The 20,691-nt window shown below is 43.8% G+C and overlaps 2 protein-coding genes across 6 annotated transcripts in view; one reads left to right on the forward strand and one right to left on the reverse strand.

The window, feature by feature from the left end:
• Nucleotides 1-3,035: 3,035 nt before the first annotated feature.
• On the forward strand, nucleotides 3,036-5,865 carry tomm6 (translocase of outer mitochondrial membrane 6 homolog (yeast)). Its single transcript, XM_073030817.1, has 3 exons — nucleotides 3,036-3,193; nucleotides 4,532-4,639; nucleotides 5,591-5,865. Exons 1-2 carry the CDS (start codon nucleotides 3,096-3,098, stop codon nucleotides 4,626-4,628), a joined length of 195 nt encoding a protein of 64 aa, XP_072886918.1. The 5' UTR covers nucleotides 3,036-3,095; the 3' UTR covers nucleotides 4,629-4,639; nucleotides 5,591-5,865.
• A 5,155-nt stretch (nucleotides 5,866-11,020) lies between these two features.
• LOC140717337 (ubiquitin carboxyl-terminal hydrolase 49-like) overlaps nucleotides 11,021-20,691 on the reverse strand; it is a 93,781-nt gene continuing 84,110 nt past the window's right edge. For all 5 annotated transcript variants that reach the window (XM_073030819.1, XM_073030822.1, XM_073030818.1 and 2 more), the window contains exon 7: nucleotides 11,021-20,508. In XM_073030819.1, the coding sequence (XP_072886920.1) occupies nucleotides 20,315-20,508 (194 nt within the window). In that variant the 3' untranslated portion in view covers nucleotides 11,021-20,314. The remainder of the gene's footprint in view (nucleotides 20,509-20,691) is intronic.

A 20,691-nucleotide genomic window follows, 5' to 3' on the forward strand; every position in this document is an offset into this window, starting at 1 on the left:
ATTACTGCCACCAGCTGGTCTGGAGTGTGGTGTGGAGAGTTGGGAAATAAAACCCCTACTAGCTCTTTATCAAATGAAAACTAAATTTTACCCCAAAAAGCCCTACAGATTGTAAATAATGAAAGACAATAGTCTGAATTAGAGTCACTTCCATAATTTAGTAAAGTTTTTAAATGAAAACTAGTGCAGCCTGCATTTGCTTTCTTTCAACCTTGTATGTGTCACATTGTAAAAGAACGTGTTTAGCCGTTTCATAATGATGACAAAATCTACACACCCAGCAAGATAAAATTAAGCATAGTATCCCCATTTCTGAGTCAAGTCAATATAATTCCTTTCCTTCTTGTCCCACCCCCTTTGAACCACTGCACATGCCACCTTTTATACTCCCAGGGTGCCCAGAACTGGAGATGGGCTTCTTTGCGCCCGTAAGCCAGCCAATGGGAAAAGAGCACTGCAAACTTTAAACGGATGGAAGTGGCTTTCAAACAGAATAAACTACATCTGCAGAAGACACTCTGGTGAACTATACTCCATATTTAATGAATGTTTGAATCAATGCCAAACAACGCAAATTTAAGGTGCATGGAACAAAGACTATTTCTTATCTGTACAACAACACACACAAAATGCTGGTGGAATGCTGCAGGCCAGGCAGCATCTATAGAAAGAAGTACAGTCGATGTTTTGGGCCGAGACCCTTCGTCAGGACTAAAGAAGAGATAGTTTCCTCGTGTTTGAGTTCTTAACTGTACATTGAGCTAAAACTTTTATTTAAAGCTTAATTGATTTAAAATTAGACAACTTCATCTTCAAGGCAACTTTTTATCTCTAATTCCCCACAATGATCAAACACTCGTTGGCTAAAAAATCATGTCATTCTCCACAATTAAAGCTTTACTTCTCAATTTAAAGTCCTTAGTTCAAAATTCTTTCAGAGATTGGATTAAAAAGCTCAAATTAAATTAACTGATTAAAATTTAAATACATTAACCCAAGAAAGACTACAGATGTTGGAAATCCAGAGCAACACACAAAATGCGCGAGGAACTCAGCAGGTTGGGCAGCATCTATGGAGTGAAATTAATTCAGCTTCAGCTTCACTAGGGCTGGAGTTCCAAAAGGGGCCAAAGGGGGCAGCAGAGAACACCAGTGTGTCACGTGATGGTGGAGACCCGTTTCCCCCCCCCCAGGATGATTGACGTATGACAAAGATAAATTCTGCAGATGCTGGAAATCCAAGCAACACACACAAAATGCTGGAGGAACCCAGCAGGTCAGACAGTATCCATGGAAAAGAGTAAACAGTTGACGTTTCGGGCCAAGACCCTTCTTTCTTTGGACTGAGAAGGAAGGGGGAAGATGCCAGAATGAAAAAGTGGGGGAAGGGGAAGGAGGCTAGATGGAAAGTAATAGGTGAAGCCAGGTGGCTGGGAAAGGTCAAAGGCTGGAGAAGACAGAGGTGAGTGGGCAGTAGGAGAAATTAAATACAATTTAGAAAGATTGATCCATATACTGGGTGTGGAGCTGAAAGGCTGGCACAGGTTTAAGGGACATTTGAGATCCCAACGTCACAAAGTATCAAAGCCAAAAATACCATAAAAGGATCCCAAAATAACAGAAAAAAAGTAGAGAAATAAATCCTCTGGCAACCAAACCAATCCCTTCATTCAACTTCACTCAAACCCAACTCTGAGCTGAACCACAACATACGGATTCGCTTCAAGGACTCTACAACTCCTGTTGTTGATAATTATTCTTTATTTATTATCTTCTTCTTTTATCTTGTTGTATTTGCACAGTTTGCTGTCTTTTGCACTTCGGTTGTTTGTCTATATTTGTTTTGTGTGATTTTCCATTGATTCTAATGTGTTTTCTTTGTGAATGCCCGCACAAAAGTGAATCTCAAGGCGGTAGATGGTAACATATGCATGTGCTTTGATGATACATTTACTCTGACTTTCGGCAGAACAGTGATTAACTAGTTGAAAGATACTCATTAAAGACATTAGATGACAACACCTCAGTCGATGAATCACACACAACACGGCGCTGTTTCCAACCACTTCTGAACCCTTCAATACAATGCAATAACTACTTAACATGCACCATGAGTCCTGACGAAGGGTCTCGGCCCGAAATGTCGACAGCGCTTCTCCCTATAGATGCTGCCTGGCCTGCTGTGTTCCACCAGCATTTTGTATGTGGTGTAGAAACCTCTCCTGAATCCTCCTCACACTCCCAGTCAGCAGGGAGCGGTATTGAACCTGTTTTGAGTCCTGACGAAGGGTCTCGGCCCAAAACGTCGACAGCGCTTCTCCCTATAGATGCTGTCTGGCCTGCTGTGTTCCACCAGCATTTTGTGTGTGTTGTTGTTTGAATTTCCAGCATCTGCAGATTTCCTCGTGTTTGTTCGAACATGCACCATGACGTTTTTTTCTACCACCGAACTCAGACGTAACCCAATCCCTTACAACCTGGCCAGCTTCACGGTGAGGAGCAGGCACAACGTCCGTGCTAGCAGGAGGAATGAAGGCCAGTGGTTCAGCGCAGTTGGAGTTCAGGGTCCTGTCAGCAGCTAGTCTGGGAGCTGATACCAAGGATCGAAGCCCCAGGGTCGACTGAAAGCCTGGAGGTCACCGCCCGCTGGCTGAAGCCTGGAGACTGGGGACTTGGAAGCCTGCCCTGAAGCTGGAGGACTGTCCAAGTGTGAGGTTAGGAAGGAGGATGCTGCCTGATCTGCTGAGTGTGTAATGAGGCAATCTGAATGAACAGTATGCAGGACAAGCATACGTCACAATAATAAACCAACTCTGCCTCCAACATTTTGTGTTTGTGTTTCTGCAGGGTTTTGTTTTCATGGAAGTGTGAGCTTTGCAGCAAACAAAAGCAGGGGAAAAAAACGGTTGGAGGAACTTGGTGGGTCAGGCAGCATCTGTGGAGGCGACGTCTCCAGTGCCAACAACAGCACGGAATTTCAATTCGAGCCGGAACCTACGTTCGAGCTCTGGTGTTCTAGCCGGCTCGCATCCCAGTGTGACGCCGCTGCTGCGTCTTGGGTGCACGGGCTCGTTGGTCCGCCATCACACGAGGAGATGGCGCCGGGAAAGAAAGACGAGGCTGCGGACCGGGGATGGTTGGCGGTGCTGAGGACGGCGGCGGCAGTGATGGCCGACAGGAATGACTTCCGCAGGTGGGAGGGGATGGGGGAAACCAGTCGGCAGGGACACCATAATCGGATCACCCTGGACTGCCTTTTCATCTATCCCCACCCTCTCATGTAACCCTTGTCCTTCCTATACCCTCCCCCTATAATACCTATTCCTCCCCATCCTCACACCCTCTCAATCCCTTTTCCATCTCCATAACCCCCCTTCTCTCTTCACCTACCCCCCAATTCTTACTATCCTTCCATCTCTTCCCCACCCTTCCTCATTTCTTGTAACCCCCTTCATCTAGTCCGAACTTCCCCACCCCATTATCCTCACCTTGTCCAATCTCCTCGCACTTCTTTCATCTTGCCCATCCACCTTCCCGCCCTACCCATCCATCTTCCTCTCCCATTCATTTCTGTCTTCCACATTCCCCTGTCTCTCCCTCAGACTCCACCCTTTCACCAAATCCTTGGCCCTTCTACCCCCTCTCTCACCTGCTCCCCCCAATCTCCACTCTATTGAGTCTACTATGAACCGTGAATGGTCTTGGTCCAAAACGGCGACTGTTTTACTCTTCCGTGCCTGGCCTGCTGAGTTCCTCCAGCATTTTGTGTGTGTTGCTCCGGATGCTTTAAGCTTTTTCCTTCTGTAACACCCCTGTGCACTGATTTTTATCATCTGCAATCAGTGGACATTGAACAAATTTAGATTGTTGCCCCTTTGCAGTTAAATTAGATCTTAGAACGGTACAACCTTTCAACACCACAATATTGTGCCAACTTTCTAACTTACTGCAAGGACGTAAAGAAAGCTTTTAACACGTTGGTCTTTGTAAATCAAAGTATTGGGTACAGGACGTGGGATGTTATGATGAAGTTGTATAAGATATTGGTGAGGCCTAATGTGGAGTATCATGTGCAGTTTTGGTCACCTACCAACAAGAAAGATGTAAATAAGGTTGAAAGAGTACAGAGAAATTTTACAAGGTTGTTGCCGGTTCTGAAGACCTGAGTTATATAGTGATACTACAACAAGAAGCCATGGGTTAAGGGTGAAAGGTGAAATGTTTAAGGGGAAACTTCTTTGCTCAAAGGGAGGTGGGAGTGTGGAACAAGCTGCCAGTGCAAGTGGTGCATGTAATTTAGATTTCAGCATTTAAGAGAAGTTTGGATAGCTACACGGATGGGAGGGGTATGGACGTCCATGACCTGGGTGCAGGTCGATGGGACTAAACAGTTCAATAGTTCAGCAAAGACTAGATGAACTGAAGGGCATGTTTCTAGGACTCAGTCAATCTAAATCTTCCCTCTTACACTACCGTCCATTTTTCCATCAGCGGAACAATTCCAGCTTATTCATTTCCTCTTTCCCAACAGGAACCTAATTGTAAACATTGGGCTCTTTGCTGTGGGAGTTTATATCGCCCGAAACCTTTCAGACATCGATCTAATGGCTCCTCAGCCCATTCAGTAGATGAGATCTCGGTAAGTTCTGTGCCAGCTCTGCCATCTCTCTGCAGTGTTAGCGATGGGCTGAGTAATGGTGAGAATCTCATACTCTCAGTCGCTTCACGCCACGGAAACCAGCATAAGCACCAGCCTGATGAGTCTATAAGGCTCAGGACAGACTTTAACTAATATAAGTCATTAAATTTGTTTTTTGTTTGTGACAGCAGTACAGTGCAATACATAAAATTACTACAGTATGTGCAAAATTCTTCGGCACCCTAGCTATATATTTGTGCCTAAGACTTTTGCACAGTACTGTATTTGATAACATGCAGTGAAATGTTGCATCAGTGACCAGTTCAGACTGAGGACGTGCTGGGGGCAGCCCGCAAGCGTTGCCATGTTTCTGTTATTGACATAACACACCTACAATCTACTAAACCTAACTCGTACGCCTTTGGGATGTGAGGAATCCGGAGCACCTGGATAAAACACGTGCAGTCACAAGGAGAATGTTCCAACTCCTAACAAACAGTGGCAGGAACTGAACCCCAATCGCTGGTGCTGTCTGAGTGTTACGCTAACCATGCTACACCAGAAATACTTATTTTACGAACATTAGTCCACTTTGCCTTCGTGGTGATCTGAAACGTGACAATCTGTGAAATTGAACTCAAGCTCAGATTGAACTTTCCACTACTATATATAACAATGTGTCCTATCCTTCCACACCTCCTCACTCTCCGTACTTTTCTTTGATTTTAGCTTGCATTGGCGATAATTGCAGCTGCCCACAGCACATCCTCGGACTGCATCGGTCATTGACACAAAGCACACGTCTCCCTGTATGTTTCGGTGTATGTGTGATAAACGAAGCTAATCTTTAAAACAGCTTTTGCATCCGTTTCTGTCCTGTTGCAATTAGATGTTCTTTTCCATCTACCCTGTAACCAGCTGTACGTAATGATGTCTGCGCTTCATTTCCAGACTAGGGGGCTTGGCAAAAGCTGGAAGACCACTATCGCCAAGGGCCTGCTACAATGATCGAGACCACGAGCAGAATTACTGCAGCAGCATTTCTGGGGCCTTTGTGTAATGGACAGACAGACACTACTGTTCCAAATGAATGGAAGGGATAATCAACAATTGCTTCTTTTCCCCATCGACAATACTTTAAGTTATCACAACACTGACTGCATCCTCAATGTTATTAGCTCCTTAAATTCATAGGGAAACTATTCAAATAAATCAACTGAAGCTGACTCTCGTTTGTAACTTGTGCTTGATAAGAAAATGTTGATGCTTGTGGGACGTGATATATGTATCTGTGATTTGTTAGTACTTTATGTAAGTATAATTATAATCCAGATCAACAGAAAGAGCTGCTTGCACTATTAAAAAGCAATGACCTCTGATGCATTGTGGGAGCTTTGGGTGCTGACCGCAGGGGCTCATGAGAATTGTAGTCTGTTTTTACTTAGTTTGAAAATTGAGTCATAGTGATAGAGCACTTCAGCCCCATTGGTCTGTCCTAACCAAGGTGCCCCACCAAGCTAGTCCAATTTGATCGCATTTGGATCTTATCCGTCTAAACCAGGGTTTCCCAATCTTTTATTATGTCATGGACCAATACCATTAAGCATGGGGGTCTCGGGAGCCCCTGCTCTAAACCTTTCCTATTTATTCAAAACATTTTAAGTTCGTTAAATGTCATTTCCTGTACACTTGTCAAGGAGAATAAAATATTTGTGACTCCCGATCCGTTCAACACAAAAAAATACAAATGATAACAATAAAAACCCAATAAATATAAATACTTAAGAGAAATTGTATACATTGATTGATTGTCCATGAAGTGACGCTACGCACAGGAGCGTCCATACATAAGGTGACTGACAGGAAATGATAAAGTATTGGTGGTTGGGGTGTGAAGGAATGGGTTACCGGGCAGAGGTGTTGATCAGTCTGGTGGTCCTGGTGTGGATGCTACGTAAATTCCTCCCTGATGGGAGTGGGACAAACAATCCATGGCCAGAGTGGGTGGGATCCTTCATGATGTTACTGGCCCTTTTTTTTTGGCACCTTTCTGTATCTCCATGTAGTTATGCAATGTAAATGAATGTATTTTAAATGCTGTTATTATAGCTTCTTCAGCCACTTCCACAGGCAGCTTCCTCTCTCACCTTAAACCAGTCTATGCCTGGTAGTTTTTATTTTCCTTTCCCTGAGGAAAAACAGTGAGCACTCATCGTACCCGTGCCCCTCACTGATTTAAAGATTAACTTTATATGTCACACGTACATCGAAACAATACGTCGAGAAAATGTATTGTTCGCACCAACGACTAACATTCCTTGGATGTGCAGGGGTGCGGTGTGGTCGTGCTGCCGGGTGCCAGCATAGCCTGCCCACAGCTCACTGACCCTAACCCGTGCATCTTTGGACTGTGGGAGAAAACCCACAGGGAGAATGTACAAACGCCTTTCAGACTGTGTAAGGAGTTTTTACATTCTCCCTGTGGCAGGAATCGAACCCCAGTCTTACAGCATTAATCCAATGCTACAACACAGTGCTGCCTCCACATTCCTATCTATCGGACAATTATTTTGGACTGAGGACCAAGGGTTATTATTATCCTACTGATGATGTGCTGCTGCAGAACTAATGCTGCTCGGTATGAGAGGAACCGCAGACGGAGAAACTGAAATCTGCTCGGCTTAGAAACCAATGGTGCAAAGCAGGGGCGGGAATTCAACTCCGATCACTGATCATGAGGAAATGGGGCAAGCTCGATGGGCCAAATGGACTAACTTGCTCCAATATCTTATGGTCTAAAGCATTACACTAACTGGTACACTATGTGCTGCTATGTATTTTAGACATGGGGCTGTTGCTGGCAGTAGAGGAGTGGGGGGACACAGGTAAAGCATCCTGTAATCTCACATTTTTCTCACTCATCTGAGCAGTTTGCAAGTTATCCTGACTGCACCTCATGCTTTCCCAGTCAAGTCTATTCACAGGAAGTGGCTTCACAGGCGATTCCAGCGTCTTTAATTCCCCCTGCACTGGGGGGGGGGGGAGTAAAGAGTTAACCGCATCTGTGGGACCGAAGTTGCATAAAGGACAGAGAAGGTGAGGACAATGGACCAGATGGATTTTCACCGCAATCTTTGTGGATGAGGCTCCCGAGATTAGTGTAAATTCCATGTTTATTTAATTACAGTAAATTCCCACTGATACACCATCTGTTCGGAGATCCCAATAGCTTGGCAGCTCAAGGATGTGTGCTTAGCCCACTGCTCTACTCTCTCTCTCCACATGACTGTATTGAGGCACAGCTCAAACACCATCTTTAAATTCACAGATGATGCCATTATTGTTAGAAGCTCAGATGCAGTGAGGGAGATAGGCATAGAAACATAGAAAACCTACAGCACAATACAGGCCCTTCGGCCCACAAAGCTGTGCCAAACATGTCCTTACCTGATAATTTACCTTGGGTTACCCATAGCCCTCTATTTTTCGCAGCTCCATGTACCTGTCCAGGAGTCTCTTAAAAGGCCCTTATCGTATCCGCCTCCACCACCGTCACCAGCAATCCATTCCACACACTCACCACTCTGCATAAAAAACTTACCCCTGATATCTCTACCTACTTCCAAGCACCTTAAAAACTGTGCCCTCTAGTGCTAGCCATTTCAGCCCTGGGAAAAAGCCTTTGACTATCCACACGAACAATGCCTCTCATCATCTTATACACTTCTAACAGGTCACCTCTCATCCTCCGTCGCTCCAAGGAAAAAAGGCCGAGTTCACTCAACCTATTCTGATAAGGCATGCTCCCCAATCCAGGCAACATCCTGGTAAATCTCCTCTGCACCCTTTCTATGGTTTCCACATCCTTCCTATAGTGAGGCGACCAGAACTGAGCACAGTACTTCAAGTGGGGTTTGACCAGGGTCCTATATAGCTGCAGTATAGATGAAGGCCAATGCACAATATGCCTTCTTAACCACAGAGTCAACCTGCGCAGCAGCTTTGAGTGTCCTATGGACTCGGACCCCCAAGACCCCTCTGATCTTCCACACTGTCAAGTGTCTTACCATTAATACTATATTCTGTCATCATATTTGCCCTACCAAACTGAACCACCTCACACTTTTCTGGGTGGATCTCCATCTGCTACTTCTCAGCCTATCTTTGCAATGTCCCGCTGTAACCTCCACAGCGCTCCACACTATCCACACAACACCCCCAACCTTTGTGTAATCAGCAAATTTACTAACCCATCCATCCACTTATTCACGAGGAAATCTGCAGATGCTGGAAATTCAAACAACAACATACACAAAATGCTGGTGGAACACAGCAGGCCAGGCAGCATCAATAGGGAGAAGCGCTGTCGACGTTTCGGGCCAAGACCTGACGAAGGTTCTCGGCCCGAAACGTCGACAGCGCTTCTCCCTATAGATGCTGCCTGGCCTGCTGTGTTCCACCAGCATTTTGTGTGTGTCATCCACTTCTTCATCCCGGTCATAACAGATCCCTGAGGCACACCACTGGTGACTGACCTCTATGCAGAATATGACCCGTCTACAACCACTCTTTGTCTTCTGTGGGCAAGCCAGTCCTGAATCCACAAAGCACCCCTTGGATCCCATGCCTCCTTACTTTCTCAATAAGCCTTGCTAAAATCCATATACACTACACACAATACTCTCCCCTCCACAGATGCTGACTGACCCGCTGAGCGGATAATATCAGTATTGTTGAATGGGAAAGGAGACTTGATGGGCCAAAACGGCCTAATTCTACTCCCATGTCTTATGGAGATATATCAGGCCTGATCAATGGGCCTTGACTTTCAGGCCTTGCCAACTTCGGTCTTCGGCTTTCAGGCTTGAGCATCGACCCCTGGACTCACCCATCAAGGTTTGGCCTTGACCTCAAGACTTGCACAGGCTTCTGATGCCAGGACTCACTGACCTGGAAGTTGTTGTCCCTGGCCTCGGACTTCCAGGCACTCCAACATCAGGCCTCAACTTCCAGGCTCACTGACTTTCAGGAGTCAGCAATGCAGTTGGAATGACTGGAATAAGGACTTTCAGGAAATTAGGGAATTTAACATGCACGGACATCAGGATTGGCTTGGATTTTTAATAGTTCTCCTTGCATAAAGGTGTACGACCCAGTTCTTAAAAGAATGTATTCATCCAATTTTATAGTGCAGATGTTAGGGAGCGGAACAACAGAGGAAAACTCCTAGGGACAGTGAACAGGTTTCAAATTTCCTATACTTCTGGAACTTTCCAATGAAGGAACACTGATTATTCGACACATATTCACACCTAGTGGTCTGTACTTTGGGATCTTGTTCTTTCCAAGACCACCAAAAACAGCACTAAAACTGACTCCTGAATAAAATAAGTAGAATATAAAGCTAGAAACAAAATGCTGCAGAATGCTGGAGGAACTCAGCAGGCCAGGCAGAGGAATGAAGAGTCGACATTTCACGCTTGAGACTCTTCATCAGGTCTTGGTCAGTTTTTCACACAGAGTGAAATGCGTGGAATGTGCTGCCAAGAGTGGTGGTAGAGGCAGACACATTAAGGACATTTAAGATAAGTACATGGATGATAGAAAAATGGAGGACTATGTAAGAGGGAAAGGTTAGATTGATCTTGAAGTAGTTTAAAACAGGAGGTCTGTATATACCAGCTGTGTGGTGAGAAAAACACAACAGTGCCTCTTTCACCTGAAGACGGCTGATGAAGTCCACATCCTCAGGACTTTCTACAGGGGCACAGTTGAGAGCATCCTGACTGGCTGCATCACTGCCTAGTATGGGAACTGTACCTCCCTTAATCGCAGGACTCTGCAGAGAGTGGTGTGGACAGCCCAGCGCATCTGTAGATGTGGACTTCCCACTATTCAGGACATTTACAGCGACAAGTAAGTAAAAAGTGCTCGAGTGACCCCAAACACAAACTGTTCCAGCTGCTATCATCCGGGAAGCGGTACCGCAGCATCAAAGCCAGGACCAACAGGCTCCGGGACAGCTTCTTCCATTAGGCCACCAGACTGATTAATTCACGCTGACACAATTGTATTTCTAAGCTATATTGGCTGTTCTGTTGTACATCTTACTGTACATACTATTTATTACAAATTACTATAATTTACACATCACACATTCAGATGGAGACGTAACAAAGATTTTTACTCCTCTTGTATGTGAAGGATGTAAGAAATAAATTCAATTCAATTCAAACATTGCATGCCAAAAGCCTTTACTGTGTTGTAATGTTCTACGTTCTAACATGAAGAATATTTAGAAAAACTAATGACATGCAGTGTAAGTTGTTACCATGGAGATGAGAGACAATCGAAGTAGAATAAATGCTTTCGAGACAGGCATTTTATTACTGTTAAATTCTAAAGTTGTACTCTTTATTTTTTTTCATTAGGAACTTTTAACTTACAAAACAATAGATGTAGAAAGACAAAAGTTTAGAAAAATCATTTCTATTTAAAAAAAAATCAGATCACAGGATATGAAATCCAGATTGGTTGACATACCAAGACAGTACAGGATTGCACCCTGATTCAATGTGCTGTAAATACCAAGCCACATTTGCTAACACACAAAGTGCCCTAATCTAACATTTAGAACCCGCTACTGAACATCCAACATAACGATACAATCCACGCGCAGCTCCAGCCACTCTCCTTGCCACCACGCGCCTTCAAAGGGCTCATGGCACTATCTATAAAAAATCCCAAATCAAAAAAATAAACTCATGCATGTGCTTAAAACAATTTCTTTTTCTCTTCTTAACTGGACATTTCTCCAGCCCCATTTACACAGGCATTTATATAAATATTTGCAAATCTGGAATGAGGATTGAAATTTGGAATGTTCCTCCTAAAATATTTTGTGCTGTCAGCCTAACTATTCTCACACAGTGATTGTTCTGAAACTCAAGGGTTGAACTTAATAACTTCCTGCTGGTTAATATCGCCGAGTAGCATTTAAAAACGCACTCCTATTCACATAACTTATTACACGGCTGTACAACATCAGCCACATTAACAACATTGGACTTACTCAACTCCTAGTTAAAAAAAATTAAAAACTTTTGAATTGTGAAATTAACACAGCGGCGAATCTCATCCGGGGAAACCAGTATGCCTGATCATGTCTGGAATTAGCTGAGAAGGTTTATATTGAAAATAATGACAGGTAACTTGTCCACAATGGTGAAGCTGGTTTCTATTTACCTCGTCTTTTGCAGCTGTCAATCAGTTCAAACGGTCAAATCTTGACAAGCTCCCGGATTTATTCTGTGCGCCAACTGGACTGGGTACAAGCTGGTGCTTTTACCCCTTCCCGGACCCACCGCATGCATCTGATTTCTGGGCACCTCCCATTGCAGTTGTGAGGATAACAGATGCAAAAAAAACAATCCTTTACTTGGCTGCCCTAGGACAAACAGAAATCTAACCAGTTGGCCTTGTTATAATTTCCATTCAATGACAAAAGAGGTATCCTCAGGACGGTATTGAAGCCCTCCCCTCCCCACTCCACCCCCCCCGCCTGTGTATCTGGGGCTTTCCAAATGCAGGGCAGTAAACGATAGGAGGGAACTTGGACCACACCTCCTTGCGGACCTAGTAACAAAAGGCCTGAGTAAAACCTTGTTTTTATAAAAACAATGACATAAAAGAAACCAGACAATTTTTTAAAAAAAACAATCTTCATGTATATATTACATTATGAAGTTCACAAAAATGTACACTAGTATATATGTGTTCTTTTTAAAATCTGCTGGTTAAGAACAGTTTGTATTCACAGATGCAAAGAGCAGTCAGCACCATCACAGTCTTGTGTTGTTTGAATGCAGAAGGTGACAGTCCTTGACATCAAGTTGTAAGGTGACAGTGGGTATTCACTATAAAGACTGTGTCTCCTCCAGCTCGTCTCAGCTGCCGCAGTATAGAGTGCAAGTGCATGAAGGGAATGAAGACAGTCCTCACAAACAAAAAATACAACATACAATATACCTGTCAAAGTCTTAGATACAATTCTCTTTGTACCAGTTATTGTAGTGTTCACGACAATGGAAACATTTAAATTAATATATTTTCAAAAAATATCAAGCCGTCTACAAGTAGGCTATAATCTAACCTAAAAATAAAACTAACATGGATGACAGTCTAGGAAAACTAGTCAGGTATGCAACAAGACTTACCAAAACGAACAGAAGGATTTAAAGCGAATACTGTGAAACAGAATGTGTAATTATTACAAGGAGATGTCGCTGTTGGGGAGAGATGTCTAGCTTAGGCAGTAGGTTGAAACGTCTAACAGGTTACAGCACATGTCACAGATTAACCAAAAGCTATTAACCCCTTATATTAATGCAGCAAATGGGGGTACAGAAGAGGAGCACATTATTGGTAAATTTCTATTCAACATAGACAAAAAGGTAGCGAATGCAATTTTCCAATGCAGCTGACAGATGGGTTTAATGCTAAAGCAGCTATTGAGAACTGTATTCAGGTGGACAAATGGGAGAATTCTACATTCCTTACAAGACAATTCCTCAAACAGGGAATTATAATCTGTCACCGGGGAACACATGGGCTGTGTGTTCTGTTAGAGGTAGGAGCACGTCATGAAAACAGGGGGGAAATATTTTAAATAAAGATAAAGGAAAAATTCTTAAAGACGATCTTCACCACCCCTCCCCTCACATCAAGAATCTTTTTTAATATTGTAGTTCAATATAACTATTGCTTCATAGATCAGACACAACTTAAGAATGCTCACTGCTGGCATCATGTGGCAGAACGTTAAAATTACAATCCCTATTTTGGATATTCTTGTTTTTAAAGCTTGACTTTAAAAAAAAATTACAGGCCTCAATACTTTCCCAAAAAGATGAGCCAAATCATCTATAAAAAGGTAAAAAGAACTACAGCCCTTTCCATTGCTTTGACATGTAGACAACACACAAAATGAAATTAATCAGTCCATCTCTGCCACAATGGACTCCCACCAGTACACATATAACCAATATTTGTCCCTAAGTTGCTTAGTTCTGAAAGATGAATCTTAGAAGATGTGCAAAACTAGTCCCTTTCTGATCATTCAGAATCAAAATTGTTCAATAATTTGAATTCAAACACATTTATAATGGCATAAATAGAGGGGAAATTGTAATCTCAATTTGAGTTAGCAAGTTAATTAAAAACAGACAATCTTTTCAATAATCCTGATTTATGCAAAATGTGAAGATAAAAACAGTGCTCAAGTCGTTTAAAGGATTCTCTGAGTACAGAGTTCTTTCCTATGGCAAGGATTGTTAGGGTAACATTAATAAGGTAAATCTCCCCCAACCACTTCACAGTGATATTATCAGCCAACATTTAAGACTAACGAGCTTACCCAAGGCTTGGTCAACACAAGATTTCAGACAACTAAAACAGAGATGGAAAGGTTTAAAGAATTAATTCCAGAGCTTAGGTCTTGAGACAGACGGAGTTGCAGCTGTGTACAGCGAAAGAGCAGAAGGCCAGAATTAGAGGATTACAGCTGTTGGGCACTTGAAAGAAATCACGTAAATTTGAAGGCCGGACACTAGACGCTAGGAAAGGCTGTTTCATGGATTTTATATGGCGCAAATTAATTTTAAAATAAGAGTTTTCATTAGGGGGTGAAATCAGGAAGCTGTTAATTCACAAGCAGACGTTGGCAGAACATTGCTCCAAAAGGCTGTGATGGATGGAGAATTCAAACTTTGTACTGCAACGGAGATGCACCAGATGGTGGATACTGGGATCTGGAGCAACACAGAGACTGCTGGAAGAATTCAGCACATCTGCATCTTGAAGGAGATCAATGGTCCCGACCTGAAATGGCTGACTGCATATTTTCCTGCGCAGCCCCTGCCTGACCTGCTGACTTCCTCCAGTAGTTTAGTTTTTAACCATGCTTTAAAAGGAGGAGGGGAAGCAGTGGAAGAGATATCAAAGGCTTCAGAGAAAATGTAGAAATGACTAAGGAAGGTGATTTCAGTTTTGATCGTGGAGTTAATTGGTAAGTTCCAGCTCTGTAATTTTGACACCCAGACATTTGGGACATTCACAGCAACTATCGACTGCAGTAGAAACCACAGACAAAATGAACAACAGAGGAAGACTCAAGGGGAAAATACTTATTTGGGAGCTGCACTAGTGCGAGATTTCATGAGCAGGGTGGTTGCAGCGAGGTCTATAGTGGAGAAGAACTCCAAAATGGACATTTAAAAGAATACACTTAGTGAGTGGGAGAAATTTAGAACCATTTTAATAAATCCTCCTGCAATTAGCTGGAGGAAAAGCACCAAAATCCCATCCCTGGGGTGGTGGTGGGGGCAACAGGGGAAGAGAATTGTTGATGTTTCTGGTCAGGATTTGATCCTGATTCAGGGCCTCGTCATAAATGGTCAACAATTTCTTCTACCAATACCCCACCAGATGGTGCACAACCTGCTGAGTTGCTCCAGATTCCAGCAACTGCAATCTCTTGTGCCCCTGACGTCACATTCCCTCCCTGCTCACTACTAAACTGGATTTCAACTGAGGAACATTTTGAGGGTGTAAAATAAAATGTTAGCTTTACATACTTGTGTGGACTTAGACAATGGCGAGCTTTCGATTAACTGAATCTTTAGCACCGAGTTTGTATTACAGATCTTGCCCAAAATGTGTTGAGACAAAGTTTATTAGTCTGAAGCTCCACCTAAAACCAGTGTCGGGCTGGAAAAAAAAAGAGAACACGTACAGTTCCAGTGCTTGTGAATAAGCCGCTGATTACAACCTTGTCTCAGGACTGCAAAGGAAATTGGACCCAACACAAAACCAGTCGCACAATCTGAAAGGGTAAAAGGAGATAAAAACCTTCAAAACAAGCAACAGCCGTACCTGTTAGGTGTGATCAGGACTCGTTTACAGAAACCCATATAGCTCTTGTGCATCTAAGTGGATTATAGAGGCAGGGGACAAAGCTACAACTAACATGTGGGTCCCAGACGCAGGGACCAGCCCTTCTCTGTGTACAGATTCGCTTTCAGCACAGACTCACAGATGAGCGGATTTCGACTCATATTAGGAAAAAAACACTAACATCTCTGGATCCAACACCAACACTTCTGCATCACAGTTAAAACATTCACTGGGTTCATGTCACAGATATCATTGTTGATCCAGTTTATTGCTGAGATATGGTTCAAACTGTGCCTTTCTGACAGTGCCAATAGAATGCAAAAAGTTTGCATCTGGGGATCTGCCCTGCCGCCCCCTGCTCTTCGTGGGATTTTTATAAATGAAGTGGAAGGGCGGGTTAGCAAGTTTGCAGGTGATATGAAGGATGGCGGTGTTGTGGAGTGTGAAGGTTGGCATGGGTTACAATGGGGCATTAACAAGATGCTGAGCTGGGCTGAGAAGTAGCAGATGGAGTTCAATCCAGAAAAGTGTGAGTGATTCACTTTGGAAGGGCCAAAGTGAAGGCAGCTTACAGGGTTAATGGCAGGATTCGTCAACAGTGTGGAGGAACAGTGGCATCTTCGGGTTCATGACCACAGATCCCTCAAAGTTGCTGTGCAAGTTGAGAGCAGTTAAGGTGACTTATGGTGCATTGTTCTTCATTGGTCCGGGGAATTGACTTCAAGAGCCTCAAGGTAATGTTGCAGCTCTATAAGATCCTGGTCAGACCACATTTGGAGTATTGTGTTCATTCCCGGGTGCTTCATTACAGGAAGGGCTTGGAGGCTTTACAGAAAGTGCAGAGGAGATTTACTAGGATGCTAACTAGATTAAAGAGTATGCCCTATGAGGACACGTTGAACAAGCTCGGGCTTTGCTCTTTGGAAAGGAGGAGGATGAGAGGTGACTTGATTGAAGTATATAATATGATCAGCATTTTCAAACCATCCCGTCTGGCCAAAGTCACTTAATCACATCTCTTCCCCATTCTGATGTTCAGTCTGAACGTCTGGACAGCCCAAGACTTTTTCCAAGGGCGGAAATGGCTAATGCAAGTGGGCAAAACTTTTAAGCTATTGGGAGGAAAGTGCAGTGGGGGGGGGGGGCATGGAATACACTGCCAGGGTGGTGATAGAGACAGACACATTATCTGAGATGAGCACATCAATGACAAAGAAATGAAGGGCACTGTGGCGGAGAAGGGTTAGATTGATCCTGGAGAAGGATAGACGGTCGGCACAACAACAAGTCCAAAGGGCCTGGACTGTTCTATGCTCTGCATTGGCAGCATTGCTCGTCGAGGGTTCTGCAAGAGTGCTAGCAAGGCAGAGAAGGGACTCATACAGAAGGTGAATAAAGAATACAGTGCTTTTCCTGCTGAAGTAGTCAGTCATATAACAAGCAGCCTGCGCAGTCTGTATCACCTTACAAGAAGCAGAGCAAAAGGCATTAAACCTGTTCAAACCGACTGCATGAAGTGAAAGTGGATAAATAAAGCTCAAGGAGTTTTATGGTGGAAAGCGTGAGGGGGAAGGGATGATTAAGATGCTCTGCAAAGCAATAATGAACATGGGGGAAGTTAAATTGGAAAGTAAAATTAAACGTCTAGTCTCCACAAACACTGAACTGTCTTCTCTACACTCATTGGCCACTTTATTAGGTATTTGTTAGATATTTGTTAATGCAAATATCTAATCAGCCAGTCACATGGTACAACTCTATGCATAAAAGCATGCAGACATGGTCAAAAGGTTCAGTTGTTGTTCAGATCAAAATTCAGAATGGGGAAGAAATGTAATCTAAGTGACTTTGAGTTTGATTATTGGTGCCAGATGGGGTGGTCTGAGTATCTCAGAAACTGCTGATCTCCTGGGATTTTCATGCACAACAGTCTCTAGTGCAGGGGTTCCTAACCTGGGGTCCATGGACCCCTTGGTTAATGGTAGGGGTCCCTGAGATATAAAAGGTTGGGAACCCCTACTCCAGAGTTCACAAAGTATGGTGCGACGAACTAAAAACATCCACTGAGTAGCAGTTCTGTGGGTGAAAACGCCTTGTAATGGAAAAGGTCAGGGGAGAATGGCCAGACCGGTTCAAGCTGACAGGAAGTCAACAGTAACTCAAATAAGCACACGTTACAGCAGTGGTGGGCAGAAAAGCATCTCTGAATGTACAACACATCGAACCTTGAAGTGGATGGGCTTCAGCTATAGAAGGTCACCCTGGTTTCCACTCATGTACCTAATAAAGTGGCCATTCAGTGCGTTGTCTAACGATTGCACTTCAAGCTGTCGGACGGAGGATAAGAAAAGGACGCTGGGTGAGATCTATTTCACAGACTCGGCATAGTGTCTGGTCTGAGTGAGTGCTTTCAGGACAGAATAAAGACGGAGAGATAGATTTTTAATATCTTGAAATCACTCACACACAAAAACAAACAACAAGTTCAGTAAATTTGTAAACCCTGATTAAACTATACCTAAATTTGCTGCTTTACAGTACAAAAAGTCAAAAAAAAAGGTATTTCATTAATCCTTCACTAACCCAGTACCAAAACCCAAGAGTAGCTCTTGGTTCTGACCTGCTGACACAGTGACTAATACACGCTTATTTCCCTTCTCTGACACTGCACTCCCATTGAACAAGCGTATCTCCTGCGCATCCCACATCACCTGGATCTGACTGATAGCACGCACTCAACTTCATGCAAGAGCCACAGAGACTGGCACCCATCCAATCCTGGGATACTACCACCATCGCACCAGTTAACTGACCCATTAACAAAGCACAGGAGCTCATAAACAGAGCAACTCACACAAAATACTGGAGGAACTCAGTAGGTCAGGCAGCATCTATGGATCTATGGAGGGGAAATAAACAGACATTTTGGGACAATCTCCAAGAGGACCACAACCATGTTGTGGTTTGGAGACTTGCGTGCCTCAATGACCCAGAGAGCTATGTTGACCAGAGTCTGGGCTTTATGCTTTGACTCTTGGTAGGGTCACCCATGCCAAACAGGTCAGAGGGTAGAGGCCAGACTAAGAGTGGTCCACTGGTCCTCCAGGTTCAGGGGTTCAGCTCAGGGCTAACAACCCAGACTAGTAAAACAAAATTGTTACAGAAACAGCAATGAAGATTCGAAGAATCCTCCTGCATCTGAGAGCGACGGTATTCCTGAGTCTCCAACTGGGACTTGCATGACTGACCGTAGTGAAAACAGAGAGGAAGTTACTGACACAATGAAAGAGGACCATCATTGCTACCTTAAATGCCAGCAGCATAACGGGCAGTAAAAAAAAATTGGGGGACGAGACCCTTCATCAAGACTCTCTCTGCCCAAAACCTCGACAGATTATTCCCTCCATAGATGCTGCCTGACCTGCTGAGTTCCTCCAGCATTTTGTGTGTGTAATACAGGAACTCTAGCCGTCTATGTTCAACCCTTCTGGAACAACCAGCCTTTGAGGTACACTTCTCTGAAAGCTCAGTGGACATTCAAACGTTTTACTTTACAGGTGACTGGGCAGTCGAATGTTGCATTTTCTATTTTGTTCTGAACAATGTCCCCTGCATTTTACAAAATCCTTACAGTGAACCAAAATATAGTGAACACAGAGGTCTCACAATTTTCAGAAGCAAAAACCAGTAATCTACAATACTCACACACAAGATCACATTGAATAAAAATGATTTAATCTCCCACATTTATTTCAAAAAGTCTTAATATACATTTACAGAGCTGCATGATCAGCTACACATACACTGCCTTAGCGGCAGAGTTCTTTTGTCCATAATACTAACAATTCCTATTCTTGTATAAAACCCAGCAGCCTCATTACGGAACCACTTGCGCAGAACAGTGTGAAATCACTTCACCCATGTTTGCTCCCAACACTCAAGTGTTTTGAATCTGGCCGGGGTTTCACTTTACCATAGACGGTGACTTTCTCACGGGCTGCTGGTATCGCTGGCAAGCGGACCGGTGTTGTGACAGCTACTCATCACAACGTAAGTCCTTCTGGTGGAAGTGTGAAGTCGCGCAGCCGGGAGCAAAAACGACAAGGCTTCCCTGCTGCTCTGTGACCTTGGCAGCCAGTCGTAGTGGGTCTGCTGGAGCCTGTGCTAAGTAGTGAACATTCAGTGTGAGAGGCTGGACAGCCCCTGGGTCATTGCGTGAACACAGTTAGTGATCGGCCTGGTATAGCACCACGGGGAACATCTTTTACACTGGGAATATGCTGAAACCTGTGTACCTGCATCACTGAATGGACCAAGTGGAAAACAAAGGCACCTTCTGGGAGATGAAGGATGAAGATGAGAGTGCGAAATGGTGGCATTGAAGGACCAACTAGTAACACAAATTACGAGACAAAACCAACAACAATGGAAATAATATCCAGAGAGACCTGACGGCAAGACTGTTGATACAGCAGACGGCCATATCCCCTGCTTGGGGCAGGTGGACACTTCGAAAAGACCACGTTTTTAATTGACAAGTACAGAATTAAACCCTACCATTGTATGCATAGGAAAGCTATATATGCTTCGGTAAACGAGCCCCAGGGCATTTTGTGTAGCCCACATGAGAACACAACAGTGTTTAATCAGCCCCAACGTGAATCCCGCTGGACGATGCTGGGTGGCTTCAGAGGGTTCCAGTCACGGTTTATATTCCCTGTCCTAGGGGAAGGTCAGTCTCCTGTTCTTTTCTGTATTCCGAGTTGGCACCTGAGGTTCAGAATGCATTTCTGTGACAAACTCCACATTGCTCTGCATGGTTCTTTGAGTGTAAAAGAGAATATAGGCTTGGGTCTTGCAAACTTCCTCCACACTGCACACATTTAGCTTGGAGTCATTACAGTGGACCCAAAATTCTAAAGAGGAGACAGAAAAGGGTATTACAGGTTGTAAAATAAAGCATTAGTTTATTTATTTTGCTTAGAGATACTATGCAGAACAGACTCTTCTGGCCCAACAAGCTCCGCCACCCTAATCACAGGACAATTTACGATAACCCATTAACCTACTCACCGGTACGTCACTGCAATGTGGGAGGA

Source organism: Hemitrygon akajei, chromosome 27, assembly GCF_048418815.1.
Source record: "Hemitrygon akajei chromosome 27, sHemAka1.3, whole genome shotgun sequence".
Taxonomy (NCBI): Eukaryota; Metazoa; Chordata; class Chondrichthyes; order Myliobatiformes; family Dasyatidae; genus Hemitrygon; species Hemitrygon akajei.

Excerpts from the sequence above, each read along its gene's own strand:
- tomm6 (XM_073030817.1), top strand. The coding sequence starts at position 3,096 with ATGGCGCCGGGAAAGAAAGACGAGGCTGCGGACCGGGGATGGTTGGCG. Across the intron at positions 3,194-4,531 it reads GACAGGAATGACTTCCGCAG|GAACCTAATTGTAAACATTG; the intron begins GTGGGAGGGGAT and ends CTTTCCCAACAG.